Genomic DNA, 18,488 nt, shown 5'->3' with positions numbered 1-18,488 from the left:
TCATAGTTAGTCCTGCCAGAGTCTCTGCTTGCACTCTACAGTTAATATACATTCACATTATACATTGTGTGACTGTGACCATACCTAACTGCCATCTCTCCTCTTTTTCTCTTCCCCCCCCTCTTTCTCTTTCTTCTCTCCTCCTGTCTCCCCCTTTCACTCTTTCTCTCTCTCTCTGTCGAGCTACACATGTCGTTCCTGAGCTGCCAGTGATCCAGACTCCCTCTGTCCTCCGGACCTGTCTGACCCATCCTGGTGCCCCACTTCTGGCTGAAGATCTCGTCACATGGATGCCCCGTGTGTCTCTCTGGGATGCGTCTGGTGTCTGGGAATGATTCTCTCTACCTAGAAAATGGTTCTGGCCTTGACTGGTGTTGGCAACTGTTTCTCTGAGGACTTGACATTTCGATAGTTCAGGACTGGAACTTCTTACAAGTCTACCTGGGTCTTCAATAACTACCTGGACTCCATATTAACATCAATTAACATCAGCTATTATAGCTGAACTGCCTCCCACCCTACACACTGTATAAATGCAGATCATTTACTGCTTTCTGTTTCACCCAGATGAGGATGGGTTCCCTGTTGAGTCTGGTTCCTCTCAAGGTTTCTTCCTATTACCATCTCAGGAAGTTTTTCCTTGCCACTGTCGCCCTCGGCTTGCTCACCAGGGACAAACTGAGCATTTTGATTCATACAAATTCACATTTCATACAAACTTAAATAATTCTTGTGATTGTGTAAAGCTGCTTTGCGGCAATGAAAATTGCTAAAAGTGCTATACAAATAAAATTGAATTGAATTGAATTGAATCTGGCCTAAAGGTGGCGTTAGAACTCAGTCAGGGAATCTCTGTTAAATTACTGTCTTTCAGAACACTTACACACACACACACACACAGCAGATTTATTGTGCTAATCTTAGCAAATTATACAGGTATTAAAAATTTTTTGTTTGTAATTTTTAGTTTTTAAGTAAAGAACTGTTGTCGAATCATATTTATACCTGTTTAAAGCAGTTACAGTTCATACCTGATGTAATAAAATGGGTGTGGTAATGTGACTATTTCCTGAAAAGTGAAAGTGATAAGTTTCTGTTCTGCTGCGTGCTGAGTCACGCTGCCTGAGGACTGGGCGTGAAGCTGCTGTGCAGCGTGATTAAGAACGTTTGCTTCAGAACCTCCGTTACTGCCTGCTGGAGAGAGAAACCCAGTGTTCTGATCTTCTCTAATCATCTCTGGATACAGGAAAGTCTAGCAGGTGTGTAATATTTATTGAGTAATGTGTTTTATTGGTAGGACTGACTCCACACACACACTTTTATTTATTTATTATCCCTGACATCTGTTTGTCTCACCTCAATTCCTTTTATTCGCATGTGTCTGTCTCTCTCTCTCTCTCTCTCTCTCTCTCTCTTTCTCTGAGTACGTGTCTTTTTTTGCTGGAGAATGTGAGTTCTTCTGGAAACTTTGTCACACTTGCTACTTTCTATTTTTATGAAAATCCTAGGAGCGAACATTAGGTTTTTTGTTTACATCTGAAAACTGGTCTTTCTTGTACTATATTTTTTTCTTTACAGCCATTTGGGCCCTTATTTGGGTGATAACAGGAATTGACACAGTATGTAATAACATACAGTATCTAGTAACATACCGTGTGTTAGGCAGCTGGCAGTTCAGTAACTCTTGATGTCTTTAAGTGTAAATTGAGTCCAGTTTGTTAATGGAGGCTCAGGTAGACTGTAGAAAACTCCAGTCCTGAACTATCAAGCAACTGCAGTCACAAGTCCTCAAAGAACACCTGTTTGCATCAGTTGAGGTTAGAACCATCTTCATGGTAAAGTGGAGCCATCCCCAATCACCACACGGCCATCCATGTGACGAGATCTCCAACCAGAAACAGGACACCAGGACGACTTAGAAAGGTCCAAAGGTCAGAGGGGGTCTGGATCACTGGCAGCTCAGGAACGACATGTGTGGCTCAACAGAGAGACAGGAAGAGAGAGAGGGAGCGAGAGAGGAAGAGTGAGCTGAAAAAAAGGAGAGATACCAGTGAGGTATGGTCACAGTCACACAATATATAAATGCTGGTTGTATATAGTCTTGCGTGCAAGCAGAGACTCCGGCAGGACTAACTATGACATCATAACTAAAAAAGGAGCCAGAAGGAAACACAGACATGAGGGGGAACTGAGATATAAAGCAACCAATCACCTGAGTGATCAATGAGAGTGGGAAGGACAGCATCTAAACCTACCAGTTCACCATAATACTCTACAAGTGATAAAAGCATGACCTAATTTTTCTGCATTGTTTAGTGACAATACAGTATATTTCTTATCCTGGCAATATTTCTGAGGTAAAAGAATGCTATCCTGGTAATATTATCTACATGTGCTTCAAATTAAAGACTGGAATCTATAATCACACCAAGGTCTTTTACTGTTGCACTTGATGGTACAAAAAGGTCATCCAGAGTTACTGTGTGTTCAAAAAGCTTGCTTCTAGCTGTATGTGTCTTCTGTCTTCTCTTCTGTCTTATCAGGATTAGGTAGAAGGAAGTTGAATAACATCCAGTCTCTTATGTCCTTCACACATTGCTCAAATTTATTATGCTGGTTTTGCTGAGACATATAATTGTGTGTTATCAGCATAACAGTGAAAACTCAAGTTCAAGTTCAAGTAGGCTTTATTGTCATTACAACCATATACAGTTAGTACACAGTGAAACGAAACAACGTTCCTCCAGGACCAAGGTGCTACATGCAACATAAATTTACAACATAAATTAACAGAGACACTAAACTAGCTATCAAGAGGCCTAGTTAGCTGGCTAGCAGAGACAGGACAGAGAGACCTAACATAAATTACAACATAAATTAACAAAAACTAACTAGCTAAGTATAACATTTTTATAGACAACATAAAGTGCACGTGCAAATGTGCAAACAAGAGCAACAACAAAGTGACAGTGTGCAACCACGACATAACAGAACATAAAATATGGTGTTGAGGTAGTATAACATAAACATTCCTTAAAACAGCAGCAAGAAATTGAGGAATTAGTGCAAAAAGTAGTCCAGTAATGATCATTGTGCAAAAGAGATAAATGGGATTTTAAAATCCCATTTAAGATAAAAGGAGAGATAAATGGGATCATTTAGGGATTATGTTGCCCAGAGGAAGCATGTAAAAAGAAAAAAGCAGTGGGCCTAAAACAGAACCCAGTGTAACACCAAACTCCACTTTAGAACATGCAGAATAATTACCATTTAAATCTACCAACTGATAACGATTGGTCAAATAGGATCTGAGCCAGGAGAGGGCTGTTTCCTTAATTCCTACCTTTTCTTATCGGTGAAGAAGAATACTATGATCAATGGTGTCAAAAGCTACTGAGGTCAAATAACACAAGTATAGTGACACAACCCTGATCAGAGGCCAATAGGAGGTCATTTACTACTTTAACGAGTGCTGTCTCTGTACTGTGATGAGGTCTGACTGATACATGAATCCTGACTGATGCAGTTTGTGTATGCTATTTCTATGTAGATATGAACATAGCTGCTGCGCTAATGTCAGAATCTTAGAGATAAAGGGGAGGTTTGGTATCGGTCAAGGTTAGGGTCAAGGTTAGGTTTCTTAATTAGTGGTTTAATAACTGCTAATTGGAAACATTTTGGAACATACTCACTGCTGAATTTATTATTTTCAACGGGGGTTCCATTATTGCTGGTACTATCTGTTTAAGAAAATGTGTCGGTACAGGATCTAATACACAGGTTGATCATTTTGTAGAAGAGATGAGTAAAATTAGTTCATTCTATTTAAGTGGAGGGAAGTATTCTAGTTCCTGATCTGATAAGGTTAGTTTGTCATCTGCATCAATTTAATTGTCTGGAGCCTGAATTTTTGTTTGCCCAATGTTTACACATTTGTTATTGAAAAAGTCCCCACTCCTGTAGGTTGTTGTTGTGGAGATTTCTGCAGTGGTCTTATTCCAAGTTAATTTTGCTACAGTATTAAATAAAAATCTAAAATTATTTTCTATAAGAGTGGAGAGATATGTTGATCTAGCTACACTAAGAGCTTTTCTATAGTTCAGGATGCTCTCCTTCCATGCTATTTGAAATACTAACATTTTAGTTTGATGTCACTTACATTCTAATTTTCAAGTGGTTTGTTTTTTAAGTGCATGTGTGGTCATTATACCAGGGAGTGAGTTTCTTATTTCTAATCATTTTCCTTTTAACTAAAGCTACATTATCTAAGGTATAACTGGTATCTAAGGAATGGTGACTCTAAATATTCAGTCGCCTGATCGAGTTCTCCTGATCCAATTAAAGTTGACAACTCTGGGAGATTACTGATAAAGCTCTGTGTGGTAGTTGATGTGAACACGTGTGGCGCTGTACGTACATTATTACTATGACACCCTTTCATTGACACAAGATAGTGATCTGAGGAATTGTGATTATATTTCTTATACTTAATCTGAAGGATAATATTAAATCAAACACACTGATTTACTCCTACCGAGTCCAGTATGGACATAAATGCTGTTCTCAGAGGGTCTTCTGGATTCTCAAAATGAATATTAAAATCTCCAGCAATTAACACTTTGTCTACAGAAACGACTAGGTTTGAGAGGAAATCTGCAAATTCACTAAGAAATTCAGAGTACGGCCCTGGAGGTCTGTAAATGATGATTAGTGGGATCAACTGAATGTTTGTAGCTTCACCTCTTATGTTATTATAAAGAATTTCAAATGAATCAAATTTGTGTCCGTGTTTTTGTACAATAGTCAGATTATCATTGTGAATAACTGCGACGCCTCCTCCTCTACCAGTTAACCGAGGCTGGTGTATGTAGCTGTATCCAGGAGGACTAGCTTCATTTAGAGCCACATACTCGTCCTGTTTAATCCAGGTTTCTGTTAAACATAATAAATCAAACTCCTGATCTGTTATAATTTCATTAACAGTAAGCTCTTTAAATGTGGGAGATCTAATATTGAACAGTCTTCGTTTCAGATCAGAGGTGCCGGCTGTGTATTTAGTGTGCTATGAATTTGTGATCTCTTTATTAATTGAATTACTAAAACAGAATTTCTTTCGGGTCTTTTTAAATTTTTGTTCAGCTCAGGGAACAGACACAGTCTCAATATGTGAACCCTGAGTGATGACTTAGCGATCGAGTTAGCGTGTTTGTATGCTCCCTGGCCTGGGCTCTAGATTGTCACCGATTAACTAGGCCTGTTCTGAAACTATGTGCTATACTACAAGAAATGAGAGCAGCACCTTCCTGAGTGGCATGGACACCGTCCCATCCTAACAGGCCAGCTTTGCCCTCAAAGGTACTGCAATTGTCTATAAAGCCCACACTGTTTTCAGGGATCGAGCCAGGGGCGTTTCTAGGATTTTCAGTTCATTCATAGATGTTTAACACATATTTGGCTTGTTCACAATTAGTACTCAAATGAGTCTTCTTGATCACACACGCTGTTTACCGTATAAAAAAAGCATATAACTTTAAACTTACACTGATTAGCGATATAAACGACACACCTATGAGGCTGGACAATGGAATAAACTGTGTGGGGGCCAATAATGTCAAACATTTATCTGTTCATTCTTACACAATACTGCTGCTTTTTGTTGGAAACTGGCAGACATAAAAAATGTGAAAAATAGTTTCTGATGCAGTGACTTCAATCAATGTTGGGAACCCAGTGTTAATGTTCCTGAGAGGCTGCGCTTTCAGAGAACTGAACTGTAGAACTGAACAGAGAACTGGAGATGGAAGGGTTTTATAGGTCACATGGGAGTAGTTCTTAATATCATTCTTTTTTTGTTTCTATTCATTAAAAAAGTTACTTTTTCTAAATCAAAGTGACAGAAACCATACTCTAAGGCTAATAAATGTATTGTACGGTTTGGGACATTATTTAATACAATACATTTATTACAAAAAATGGATTTTTCTCTCTCTGTAAATCACACTACTACTGTATACAGTTAAACTGAGTGCACTGAAGCCATTATTTACTAAACCAACATTGGGCCAACCTACCCCTGGCCCCACTAATAGGCCAACAGTGGGTCAACAAACAAAATTACATTGAGCCAACCACTGATGCCAACATGGACCCAACGTATGCACTGCTGTTGGCCCAACATTGGGCAGACTTCGGAGCACTGACAGAAGGTTACCAGAATTTTGCCGACATTGGGCCAACAAGTAGTGCTATCTGGGCAGTACCTCTGGAAAGTCATGGAGAGACTTGGGGTCAGCACTGGTCAGATCACTAGGATCAGAGCTCTTTTGCAGGACATTGAGAGTGTTCAATGGTGGGCTGTGCCCTTATTTAAAATGGGCAGAGGAATCAGACAAGGGTGTGCATTATCAAGAATGTTTTATGCTCTTTCCCCTAAGTCAATGTTACACAAAATACGTAACACCATAACTGGCTTTACTGTTCCCATTTTTAACAAAAGTATTGTTTTATCTGCCTATCCCGATGATGTAATTGACTTTATAAATAGACTTTTGAAGTGGACTCAGTCATGTGGTGCGCAGTCATGTTAGAATTGGTGTGGGGCTGTTTTTCAGGAATTGGGCTCAGGTTTGGGCTTGTGTTTCTGAACGAATGGTCAAAAATCCCCATAAACACACTTCTAAACCTTGTGGGAAGCCTTCCCAGAAGAGTTAAGGCTGTTATACTGTAGCTGCAAAGGGTGGGCCAACATCACAATAAACCCAATGGATTAGGAATTGAATGGTTACTTAAGTTCAAATACTTTTGGCAATATAACGAATGTAAACGTTGGGGTTGAGCTCAATAATTAGATAAATAAAACCTATAAACTACATTCTAACAAATCTCTCTTTTTCTCAATTTGAGAGAGTATTGAGTTAAATTTCAAAAGTAGGAGGGTTTACAGAAGCATTATTGAGGTTTATGTCTCCAGCAGTGGAGGTTTTTTTTCCTCTTGATCTTAAGTGAGCTTTGTTTTCTTCTGCTATGTTCTGTTCCAGATCTTCATGATGAGTGTAACATCACGTTTGTCCAAGCAGCAGGAGCTGAAGCTAGGTTCTCTACTTGGTCATGTTAAACTCAGTCTGCTGTTTAAGGCCAGTGTCCATGGCTTCACAGCTGACGCCTTCCACAGGAAGTGTGACCGTCAGGGTCCCACTGTTACTGTAGCATATAATAACTCCGGCTACATCTTCGGAGCGTACACCAGTAAGGATTACGCTCAGACTGGTCAGAACATTGTAGATGACAAAGCCTTCCTGTTCAGCTTTAATGAGCGTGAGGTTGACAAGGCTCCTCTGCGTGTGGTCAGTTCCAATACTCAGTATGCCTTCACTGATGGAAACACTGGTCCCAATTATGACTCCTTGCTTTTCCTGTACAATAACACCGCCACCGTGTACAGCAATCCAGGGACGTATAATTTCAACCCAGTGGAGATGCATGGCAATGACCTCCAGCTGACCGAGTGTGAGGCGTACCGTGTGGAGGGTGAGATTTATTTTGGTTACAGTTTTATGATAAAGCAGAAATGACTTACATAAACAAAATAAAATGATTGTTTCTGAACAGGGTTTGGATCACTCATGGAGAACCCATGGAGGAAAATCGAATGGAGTGTGGAGTAAGATAAATCACACCAGTATATATCTTCCTCTGAATTACTCATGCTGTAAAGTAATAGATAGGTTTTGTTCCATCAGCTTTATCTGTGGCGTCCACCATGAAGAAAATAGTTCTGCTGGACTAGAACAAAGGAAGTGATGTCATTAGTTGTTAGTTTGGGGAGGTGACGTCACTGACCAAGTCAGAGTTCTAACCAGTTAAAGATCTTAAAGCTGAAGTCCATCCTAATTGACTCACATATTAAAGTTTATAATTAATGTGCTCTTCAGGGATTTCTTCTTCCATTGGTCTGCTTTCACTTCAGTTAACAGTTATTCAGATTACCCACAATGCCATTCAGCATTAATGGTGCTACTGATGGTGGCGCAGCAATGCAGTAGATCTATAGTGCTTTAGTCTTTCCGGCTCTCTCACATCCTCATCTGTATACTCAACACTCAAACACTTTCTATCTCTCTCAAACACACACACACACACACACACACACACACACACAGACACACACACACTATTAATACCATTACACTCAACACTTAAACACTTTCTACCTCTCTCTCTCACACACACACACACACACACACATCATTAATACCATCACACTCAACACCTCATCCATTGCTGTCTTGTTGAGCCGAGGCGCTGCTGTAACTGTGAGTTTGAATGGAGCTGGAAAAAAAATAAGAAGGACATAATGTCAACAACATCCATCTGTGACATCACATAATGGAATCTCATCTGTGTGTGTGTGTGTGTGTGTGTGTGTGTGTAGGAAGAGGAAGACTCTGATGGATGCAATTTCACGCTGGACCCCGAGTGTGAGCTCGGTGCAGAAAGCTCGTGTGTTGCTGGTCGGTGCTGTGGGAGCGGGCAAATCCAGCTTCTTTAACTCTATTTACTCTGTGTTTAAGGGCCACGTGAGCTGCAGGGCCAACACGGGCATCGCTGGCACCAGCCTCACCACACAGGTAACTTACTTTTATTAAACATGTCTGTATTAGAGTTAGAGCCCTAACATAAACCTGTGGTTTGCACACATGTGTATAAATATATATGATAATTGTGTGTGTGTGTGTGTGTGTGTGTGTGTGTGTGTGTGTGTGTGTGTGTGTGTTTAGTTCCGTGTGTACTCTATTAAGGCAGGTGGTAAGTTTCTACCGATCACGCTGTGTGACTCTATGGGACTGGAGGAGGGAGCTAACGCTGGAATGGACATTGACGACTTCACCAACATTCTAAAGGGTCACATTCAGGACAGATACCAGGTAGAGCTGAGTCATGTGACCCTGTTTATTCTCTACTCAGTGTTAATGCTGTGTAATGCAGTTAATGCAGTGTTAAACCGTTCTAATATCTGATGTAGAACAGAGCTGTGTAAAACCTAAACATACACAAGGGTAAAGGTGTACAAACTTTTGCACTCAACACTACATTAATAAATACTCCACTGGGTTCACATTCACAGTCCTAAGAAGCTCTATCTTCTGATTCCCCTCCCTCTCTCTCCAGTTTAACCCGTCAGTTCCTCTCCAGTCAGACTCTCCTTATTTCAGTAAAACTCCCAGTGTGCAGGAGAAGATCCACGCTGTGGTGTACGTGATGGACGCCTGCAAGGTTAACCTGCTATCTGACAAGATGATCGAGAAACTGTCTTCTTTCCGCAGAAAAGCCAACCACATGGGTAACACACACACACACACACATCCGCACAGAATTTTCTGCCTTATTAACTTTGGGAATAGAGGAGAGGTCAGTGGGGGAGTGATGTGTGATTAGCTGCTCTAAAATCAGTGGAAAGAAAAACTCACTCCTTTTACAAACTTTAAATTTAAAAATCAAAAGATTTGTCCCCACTGCAAATACAGTGCATCTTGAAAAATTTAAATATTGTAAAAAGAAGTTCTTAATTTTATTTGAAAAGTTCAACTCTCACGTATTCTATATTAATTACATGTAAAGTGAAATATTTTGAGCTTTTTTGGTTTTGATTTTGAAGATTACAATTTCATAAAACTAAAAAAAAATCTTATAATAATAGTATAGTTCTCATGATCAGTCAAGAAAAGAATATAGAAATTTACGTTACAAAAGTTTGAAAAAATTTACTTGGCCAGGGTCCCTTCATCATGTATCCCTGCATCAGTGTGTCATGGCATGGAGGCGATCAGTGTGTAGCACTGCTAACCATTACTGAAGAGCAGGTTGCTTTGATAGCAGCCTTAAGCTCGTCTGTATTGGTGGTTCAGGTGTTTCTTATCTTCCCCTTGACAGTAGCCCAGAGATTCTTTACAGGATTCAGGTAAGATAAGTTCGCTGTCCAATTAAGAAAAGTAATATCAATATACATAAAATAATATGTAATATCTCCATAAAGCCCTTGAACAGATGGAAGTGAGAAGTGCTCTAAAATCTCCTTGTAGACACTGTCATGACTTTAAACTTGATAAACCTCAGTGAACCAAGACCAGCAGGTTACACAGCACCCCAAATCATCACCAACTGTGGAAACTTCACATTAGATTTTAAGTAGCTGGGATTCAGTTTTTGTCAGGGACGTGACTTAAACGAAAGTGAACCCAATTGCAGACAAACAGCTTTATTAACAGGAAAGCACAAAGGATCTTTACCATGTGGCAGGAGCAGAGAGGAGAGAGGCTGCACGTGTGAGTGAGTAGAATGAATGGGGGAATCCCCTGTGACGAGAGAGGAGGCGGGTCGATGACGTGGAGGAACTCCACAACCCCAGAAGCAGAGCGTGAGAGAGAATCTCCAAAGAAGCGTTAATCCTTGACTAATCCCGATGTTTGGAGCAAGAACACGTCCTAGAGCGAATGTCTGTGCATATCGGCGTAAACACTCTTGTGCGATGTACACGAACGTGAAAGTGCTCACAAGCGCACGCAGGTTGCGGGAAACAGTGTAAGTCGAGGTCGAAGAGACAGGCAGGGTCGGTAACAGTTAATGGACATGAAACTATAGACATAAATAGTTTAATGGACATGAAACTATTGGTCTTATCTGGGAGACATGGAACGAGGGATTGATGCGACGCATTGTGGATGGCAAGAGTAGCCTGACTGTGCAAGGATTGATAATTTTGGAGATGGTGAAGGGCCCAATGAACGTTGGAGATATCTTGTGGGAAATTGTTTTAATGGGGACATTACGGGTGAAGAGCATGACACTCTGCCCAACACGGTAGGTTGGGGCGGTTGAACGGCGGCGATCTGCTTGGCGCTTAAATAGGATTATTGCATGGCGAAGCCTAGCTCTTGCACGTTGCCAGGTCCTTTTACAGCGACGTATGAAAGCTTGGGCCGAGGGAATCGCCACCTCCTCCTCTTGGGATGGAAACAAAGGAGGTTGTTAGCCGAGACAACACTGAAACGGTGAGAGGCCCGTGAATGAGGTTGGTAGTGAATTATGTGCGTATTCAATCCACGGTAGCATCCGGCTCCAGGAGTGTGGGTCTTGGGAGGTCATACATCGGATCACTGTTTCGAGGTCCTGATTGGCTCTCTCAGTTTGGCCGTTGGTCTGAGGGTGATAACCAGAGGAGAGGCTGGGGGTAGCACAGACGAGTTTACATTTTTACGAGTTTAATGCTGTCCAGAATTGGGCGGAGAATTGGGGTCCGCAATCAGAAACAATGTCTACGGGGATACTGTGAAGGCAAAATACATGCAGGAGGAGTAATTCTGTCGTTTCCTTGGCTGAGGGGAGTTTAGACAGGGGAACAAAGTGAACCGCCTTGGAGAAACAATCAATTAGGGTTAGGATGCAGGTGTAGCCATTTGAGTCTGGAAGTCCAGTAACAAAGTCTAGGTCTATGTGGGACCATGGTCTGTGGGGAATTGGGAGTGGTCTCAGCTCCAACTTCCTGTGTATTTTATTGGTCCTCTTTTGTCTTTTCTTGTTTAGTTTTCAGATTGCACACATGCGAAATAGTTTTTTTTCCTATGCCATGATTCTCTGTTTTTCAAGTAAGTCAAGTCAAGTAGGCTTTATTGTCACTTCATATACAGTTAGTACCCTGGACCAAGGTGATACATGCTACATAAATTTACAACATAAATTAACAGAAAACAAACTAGCTAAATAAAAAGCCTAATTAGCTGGCTAGCGAGACCAGACAGATTGACATTTAAGTTAGTAGGGAATTATTTAAATTTTTATAAAAAAGAGACAACATAAAGTGCAAATGTGCAAACAAAAGCGACAAAGTGAAAATGTGACATGACATTACAATACTCTGTAACAATAACATTAAACGTTCCATAAGTAGCAGCAAGGATAAATAGTTAGTGCAGATTAACAATTAATGAATATTGTACAAAAGACCATTTACAGGTTTGTGTGTACAATAGTTTGGTAGTGTAGCTCAGTATACAGTATTTGTACATGTGATGATTAACGAGTCCAGTCTCATTGTTTTGAGGTAGTTGAGTTAATCTGAGTGATGGTGTGTGTGTGTGTTTGTGTCTGTGTGTTATCATTCCAGTCCCTTTTTGTTGAGGACACAAATGGCTTGTGAAAGAAAACTGTTACACAGTCTGGATGTGTGTGCCCAAATGCTTCGGTACCCTTTTCCAGATTCAATTCAATTCAATTCAATTTTATTTGTAGAGTGCTTTTTAACAAGGGTCATTGTCTCAAAGCAGCTTCACAAAAATGAAAGAAATTCATTTAAAATTAAATAAATAAATAAATAAGAATAAATAAAATAACTAACTAAATAATAATAAATAATAATAATAATAATAATAATAATAATAATAAATTGTGTATGTGTGAGAAAAATGTGTCTAGATAATAACAAGATGAATGAATGAAATGTCTCTGATGAGAAGCCAAGGGTGATGGTGACAGTGGCAAGGAAAAACTCCCTGAGATGGTAATAGGAAGAAACCTTGAGAGGAACCAGACTCAACAGGGAACCCATCCTCATCTGGGTGATAACAGATAGAGATGATATAACATCATGTGTGTTATGCAGCTGAAAGTACAATATAACAGAAATTCTTTAAATTAACATGAAGTCCAGTTCAGCACAGGGAGTCAGTAGGTGCAGAGGGCAGATGGGGTCTGGATCACTGGGAGCACAGGAGCAGGATGTGTAGCTCCAACCATAATAAAGCAGAATCCAGCTGGAGCTGGTCCTTCTCTGGATGCCTCAGGATCCTCGCAGGGTTGGCCTTTGTCTACTGAAGCTGGTACAATCTCCAGATGCCTCGAGATGGGTAGATTGTGCTTTACACCAAAGAATTATTTAAGTTTGTATGGAATTTGAATGTGTATGAATCAAAATGATCAGATAGTCGCTGGTGAGCAAGCCGAGGGCAACAGTGGCAAGGAAAAACTCCCTGAGATGGTAATAGGAAGAAACCTTGAGAGGAACCAGACTCAACAGGGAACCCATCCTCATCTGGGTGATAACAGATAGCAGGGATTGATCTGCATTCATACTGTGTGTTAGTTGGCAGGCAGTTCAGCATAACAGTTGATGTTAATTGATGTTAATCCAGTTAGTTATTAAATACTCAGGTAGACTTTTATGAAGTTCCAGTCCTGAACTATTGAACAGTCAAATCCTCAGAAAAACAGTTGCCAACACCAGTCGAGGCCAGAACCGTCTTCTAGGTAGAGAGAATCATCCCCAGACACCAGACGCATCCCAGAGAGACACACGGGGCATCCATGTGACGAGATCCGGAGGGCAGAGGGAGTCTGGATCACTGGCAGCTCAGGAACGACATGTGTAGCTCGAAAGAGAGAGGGAGAGAGAGGAAAGAGAAAGAGCAGGAGAGAGAGCAGAAGATGAGAGATGGCAGTTAGGTATGGTCACAGTCACACAATGTATAATGTGAATGTATATTTACTGTAGAGTACAGAGACTCCGGCAGGACTAACTATGACAGCATAACTAAAAAGGAGGAGCCAGAAGGAAAGATAAACATGAGAGGAAACTGAGATGTAAAGCAAACAATCACCTCACCGTCAGCAAACCTGAGTGATCAATGAGAGTGAGGAAGACAGCATCCAAACATACCAGTTCACCATAATACTCTACGTCCATGAGTCCCCCAGATCTGCTCCTTTACCTAAGGCTAATCTATTTATAAAAATGCTTGGCTAAATAAATAGGTTTTTAGCCTGGACTTAAACACTGAGACTGTGTCTGAGTCCCGAACACTATTTGGAAGACTATTCCATAATTTTGGGGCTTTGAAAGAAAAAGCTCCGCCCCCAGCTGTAGTTTTCATAATACGCGGTACTGACAAGCAGCCTGCATCCTTTGATCGAAGTAGGCGTGGCGGATCGTAAGACACTAGCAGTTCACTCAGATACTGCGGCACAAGACCATTTAATGCTTTATATGTCAAGAGTAGTATTTTAAAATCAATGCGAAATTTCACAGGGAGCCAATGGAGTGAAGATAAGATAGGGGTGATGTGCTCATACTGTATCTTCTGGTTCTAGTGAGGACTTTTGCTGCTGCATTCTGGACTAGCTGAAGCTTATTTATGCACCTAGCTGAACAACCAGACAGTAAGGCATTACAATAGTCCAACCTAGAGGTGATAAAAGCATGAACTAGTTTTTCTGCTATTCTTATCTTGGCAATATTTCTGAGGTGAAAGAGTGCTATCCTGGTTATATTATCTATATACTAATACAAGTACTTCCCATGTCCAATACTACACTAACCCCTGTTTTTCTTACTGTCACTGGTACAAGAAGAAGTGAGATAATTGCTGGAGAGTGGGGTATGGTGAGACACGCTCCACCGCAATCCTTCTCTACCACAGAGCCCACTTTTACCAGTTGCTCCACATTTACCAGATGTTGGGTTTCCACTTGAAGCAGAGGGCTGTGTAGTCATAAGCAAAGTCTCTAAGACATTGTCTTAGTAGCTGAACTTATTCTCCTCAGAAAGATCTTCTGGAAAAAAAAACTACCATTAACTCCTCTTTGATAGAGTGCCAATCTTTTACTTTTATGCTTTCCACCAGCTTAGCCCCAGTCCAAGTAGACTGTACACAAGGTTTCGATGAGTTCTGCACTAAGAAGTGGCCTGGCTTTCTTGTTTAACATGCTGGTTATGGTTTTAAGTCATGCTTTAAGGTTGTTCCTTTTTAACTGAAAGCCAATAAATCCACTCTAAGTTGCCCCATATCAGTCTGGAGTGTTTGTACATTTTTGCCACACCACCATCATCCACATCATCATCAGAGTGTTCCCCACCAGAAATGTACAAAAAGCTAGTCATAAATGTTATTTATGCTTCTGGATTGCGCTTGGATACATGAAGGAAATTCATCCTTGGTGTCCTGCACGTTCATGCTTCTGACATTAATTGTGCTTTTCATTTTTATTATTTATTTAATACCCCAATGGAGGCTTACCCCTACAGGCCACCACCATGTAACGTTCACACAAAAAATTATTTGGTTACAGAAAAACTAGTCTTTAGTTACATATTTATGATCGTATCAACCTGGGGAAGAGGAAAAAAATGACACAACAAAGAAAGTGCTCAAGCTAACCCTGTAGTATACATTTTTAACATCAACTTCCCAATTCACACTCACAATACAATATTATTTACAAATATATACAGTCCTTTTTGTAGAATATGGAATGTGTAGGGAGAAACACTACTTACGGCCTCCTCTGCGTCCTGTTTACTTCCTGACTCCTCCTCTTCCTTTGGCTTATGTCCAGTGTCCTTTTGTCAAACTTTTCGAGAGAATAATCAGCCCAACACCGCTCATGCAATAAAATGTTATGGAACACTGTTACACAGTTCCAGGTTTTTCCAATAGTGAAGTTTTTCTTCACTGATGGCACGGCCATATTTAAAGAAGACGATGCCAGGATTAATTGGGCTTAAATTGTAAAAGAGTTTTTTGTGTGTGTATGTGTGTGTGTCCTACAGGAATCCCACAGGTGGTTCTGCTCACTAAGGTGGATGAAGCGTGTCGTTTGGTGGGAGAGGATCTGAAACAACTATATCAGAGCCAGTACATCTACAAGATGGTGAGATTACCTCTGCTGGCCTGACTCTGGAAATTTACACATTTTTTATTTTGGAAATCTTTGAAAATGAACAGTTCACTTCCTGGATAATCTGTTGTATGAATATACATTTTTTAATTGGCACATGAGACACATACTGTATTTATATTAAAAAAGCTTCCCAGTCATAGTAACTCTTGGCTAATTCACTATCCTAGCACGTGTTTTATCTAATTAGAAATCCTCTAATTGAGAATCATTTTTTCCCTAAAACTAAACACAGCAGGCCAGCATAAAAGAGCACAGAAGGTTTTTAGCATTTAATAAATAGTGTTTTTTTTGGGGGGGTGGAAATTATTTAAATTAAATCCTGATGTTTGCTTGCTAGATTTTTGTTTGTTTAGTATAGCTAACTAATTAAATTTTCTTTAGCTTGCTATACTGTATGTGTGTGTTTAGATGCAGGAGGTGAGTGTCCATCTGGGCGTTTCTCTCTCCAACGTGGTTCCAGTGAAGAACTACTACAAAGAGCTGGAGCTCGAGCTGAACACCGACATCGTGCTTCTCAACGCCGTTCAGCAGATCCTCAGAACCGCCGAGATGTACTTCGATGATATTTCCTGCGAGGAAGAGTAGCATCACAGGACGTTTTACATGCTAAATTGCATCATGGTCATGTTGCTAAAACTGCTCTAGACTTAAACCTGCACACTTCTGCTGCTATTTAAATCAGATTTATTTTCAGTGTTCACTTACTGCTCTATGAAATAGAGACATGAGGAAATTGTTCTTTTGAAAATGAATCACTTTCTGGCAGTCACTTCCTATCAGGTGACCACCTCAGATTCTTATTAAAAATTGGCAAAATGAACCTCATATGGAGTAACAGAAATCCCCATGTTTTAATTCAACAAATTATGATTTTCCAGGAGTTATGATGTTTGAAATTCAGCTTCCATGCCCCCTTTGCATTCGCAAATCACATCTCCAATTTGTGAGAATATTCAAATGGTCACATCTTCATTTTATAACAAGAAACAATACTGAAACTTGCTATCTTGAGTCACTTTGTCCCATTCCTCCAGAGTCTAGTGTCACGGTTCAGTTAAGATTCATCTGGAACAAGTTATGAGCTTCTAAAAATCAGATTTTGATTTCCAGCAGAGACTTTTTTTTCTACAGATTTTGACTTTGATCTCTAGGGTCACATGGAGCACTATGTAGTCAATATTTTACTGTGTTATTGTTATTTGAGATAGAAACTCAGAATTAATGAAATCTCAGATATCTATCCATCTCAAAATGGTCGCAAGTAAAAAAAAAACAAAGGAAATTTTATTGAAATCACAGTTTAAAGATATACATATAATTATCTCAACTCGATTCTATCAATAAAAACTTCCTATAAAGTTTCATCAGAACCAGGTAGTTTCCTGGAAATTGGTTCATTTGGTACAGAATGACCCATACACCTTTAAGTTGTTATTGTTGTTGTTGTTAAATTCATGTATAATAAACACAGTAACAGTGTACACATTAAAGCAGAACTCGGCTGTGTATAAAAGTAAAAGTGAAAACTTCTAGCTTATGAACCACATCGCATCTGCTGGAGGTAAACAGCTAATGCGTGCTGATAAAAAATATATACCAGATAACATAAAGACTTGTGATGTGTGTAAAATGTTTCTTTGAAATTATGCTCATGAAACTGTTTTATGCACACATTCATGAGCTTTAGGGTTAATGTGGTTTATTCAATTAGTCAATGATAATGTGTTGAGCATAGTGTAGTGTAGTTTACTGTAGTGGAGTGTACTGTATTGTACTGTAGTGTAACCTACTATAGTGTACTGAAGCATACTGTAGTGTTTTGTAGCTTAGTGTAGTGTAATTTTATATAGTGTATTGTAGCATAGTGTAGTGTACTGAAGCATACAGTTATGTACTGTAGCATACTACAACATACAGTATTGTAGCAAACAGGACTGTCTTGTACTGTAACATCTTTCTTGTCCTTCGGCTAGTCCCTTTCAGGGGTCACCACAGCGAATCATCTCCCTCCTTCTAACCCTATCCCCTGCATCCTCTTCTCTCACACCAACTAACTTCAAGTCCTCTCTCACTGCAGCCATAAATCTCCTCTTTGGTCTTCCTCTAGACCTCCTGCCTGGCAGTTCCAACCTCAGCATCCTTCTACCGATATATTCACAATCTCTCCTCTGAACATGTCCAAACCAACTTAATCTGGCCTCTCTGACTTTATCTCCAAAACATCTAACATGTTTTGTCTCTCTGATGAACTCATTCTTGATTCTATCCATGCTTGTCACTCCCAAAGAGAACCTCAACATCTTCAGCTCTGCTATCTCCAGCTCTGCTTCCTGTCTTTTCTTCAGTGCCACTGTCTCTAAGCCGTAGAGCATCGCTGGTCTCACCACTGTCCCGTACACCTTTCCTTTCATTCTCGCTGATACTCTTTTGTCACATAACACACCTGACACTTTTCTCCACCCATTCCAACCTGCCTGTACCCACCTCTTCACCTCCTTTCCACACTCTCTGTTGATCTGGACTGTTGACCCTAAGTACGTAAAGTCCTGCACCTCCTTTACCTCTGCTCCCTGTAGCCTTACCGTTGCACTTAGGTTCCACTCATTCACACACATATATTCTGTATTGCCATGGCTAACTTACATTCCTCTGCTTTCCAGAGCATACCTCCATTTCACTAGATTGTCCCTGAAGACTCCTGTCTAACCTCATCTGTCATCCTGTCTATCACCATAGCAAACAAAAAGGTGCTCAGAGCC

The 18,488-nt window shown here is 40.2% G+C and overlaps 2 protein-coding genes across 3 annotated transcripts in view; one reads left to right on the top strand and one right to left on the bottom strand.

Annotated features, from left to right (window-relative positions):
- The window catches only part of copa (COPI coat complex subunit alpha), a 124,139-nt gene that overhangs the window by 79,164 nt on the left and 26,487 nt on the right, over positions 1-18,488 (bottom strand). The gene's annotated exons all lie outside the window — the stretch shown is intronic.
- On the top strand, positions 714-17,339 carry LOC128525230 (interferon-induced protein 44-like). Of its 2 annotated transcripts, XM_053497500.1 has the most exons (8): positions 714-1,259; positions 7,038-7,527; positions 7,609-7,660; positions 8,432-8,627; positions 8,778-8,924; positions 9,169-9,340; positions 15,599-15,699; positions 16,138-17,339. In XM_053497500.1, the coding sequence occupies exons 2-8, from the start codon at positions 7,044-7,046 to the stop codon at positions 16,312-16,314; spliced, it is 1,329 nt and encodes a 442-aa protein (XP_053353475.1). In that variant the 5' UTR covers positions 714-1,259; positions 7,038-7,043; the 3' UTR covers positions 16,315-17,339. The 2 variants fall into 2 exon arrangements, with proteins under 2 accessions (XP_053353475.1, XP_053353476.1); XM_053497501.1 differs by lacking the exons at positions 7,038-7,527; positions 7,609-7,660 and having other exon boundaries at positions 729-1,259.

This window comes from Clarias gariepinus, chromosome 1, assembly GCF_024256425.1.
Source record: "Clarias gariepinus isolate MV-2021 ecotype Netherlands chromosome 1, CGAR_prim_01v2, whole genome shotgun sequence".
Classification (NCBI taxonomy): Eukaryota; Metazoa; Chordata; class Actinopteri; order Siluriformes; family Clariidae; genus Clarias; species Clarias gariepinus.
Note: the sequence above shows the minus strand (reverse complement) of the source record. Positions and strands in the feature narration are given on the sequence as shown.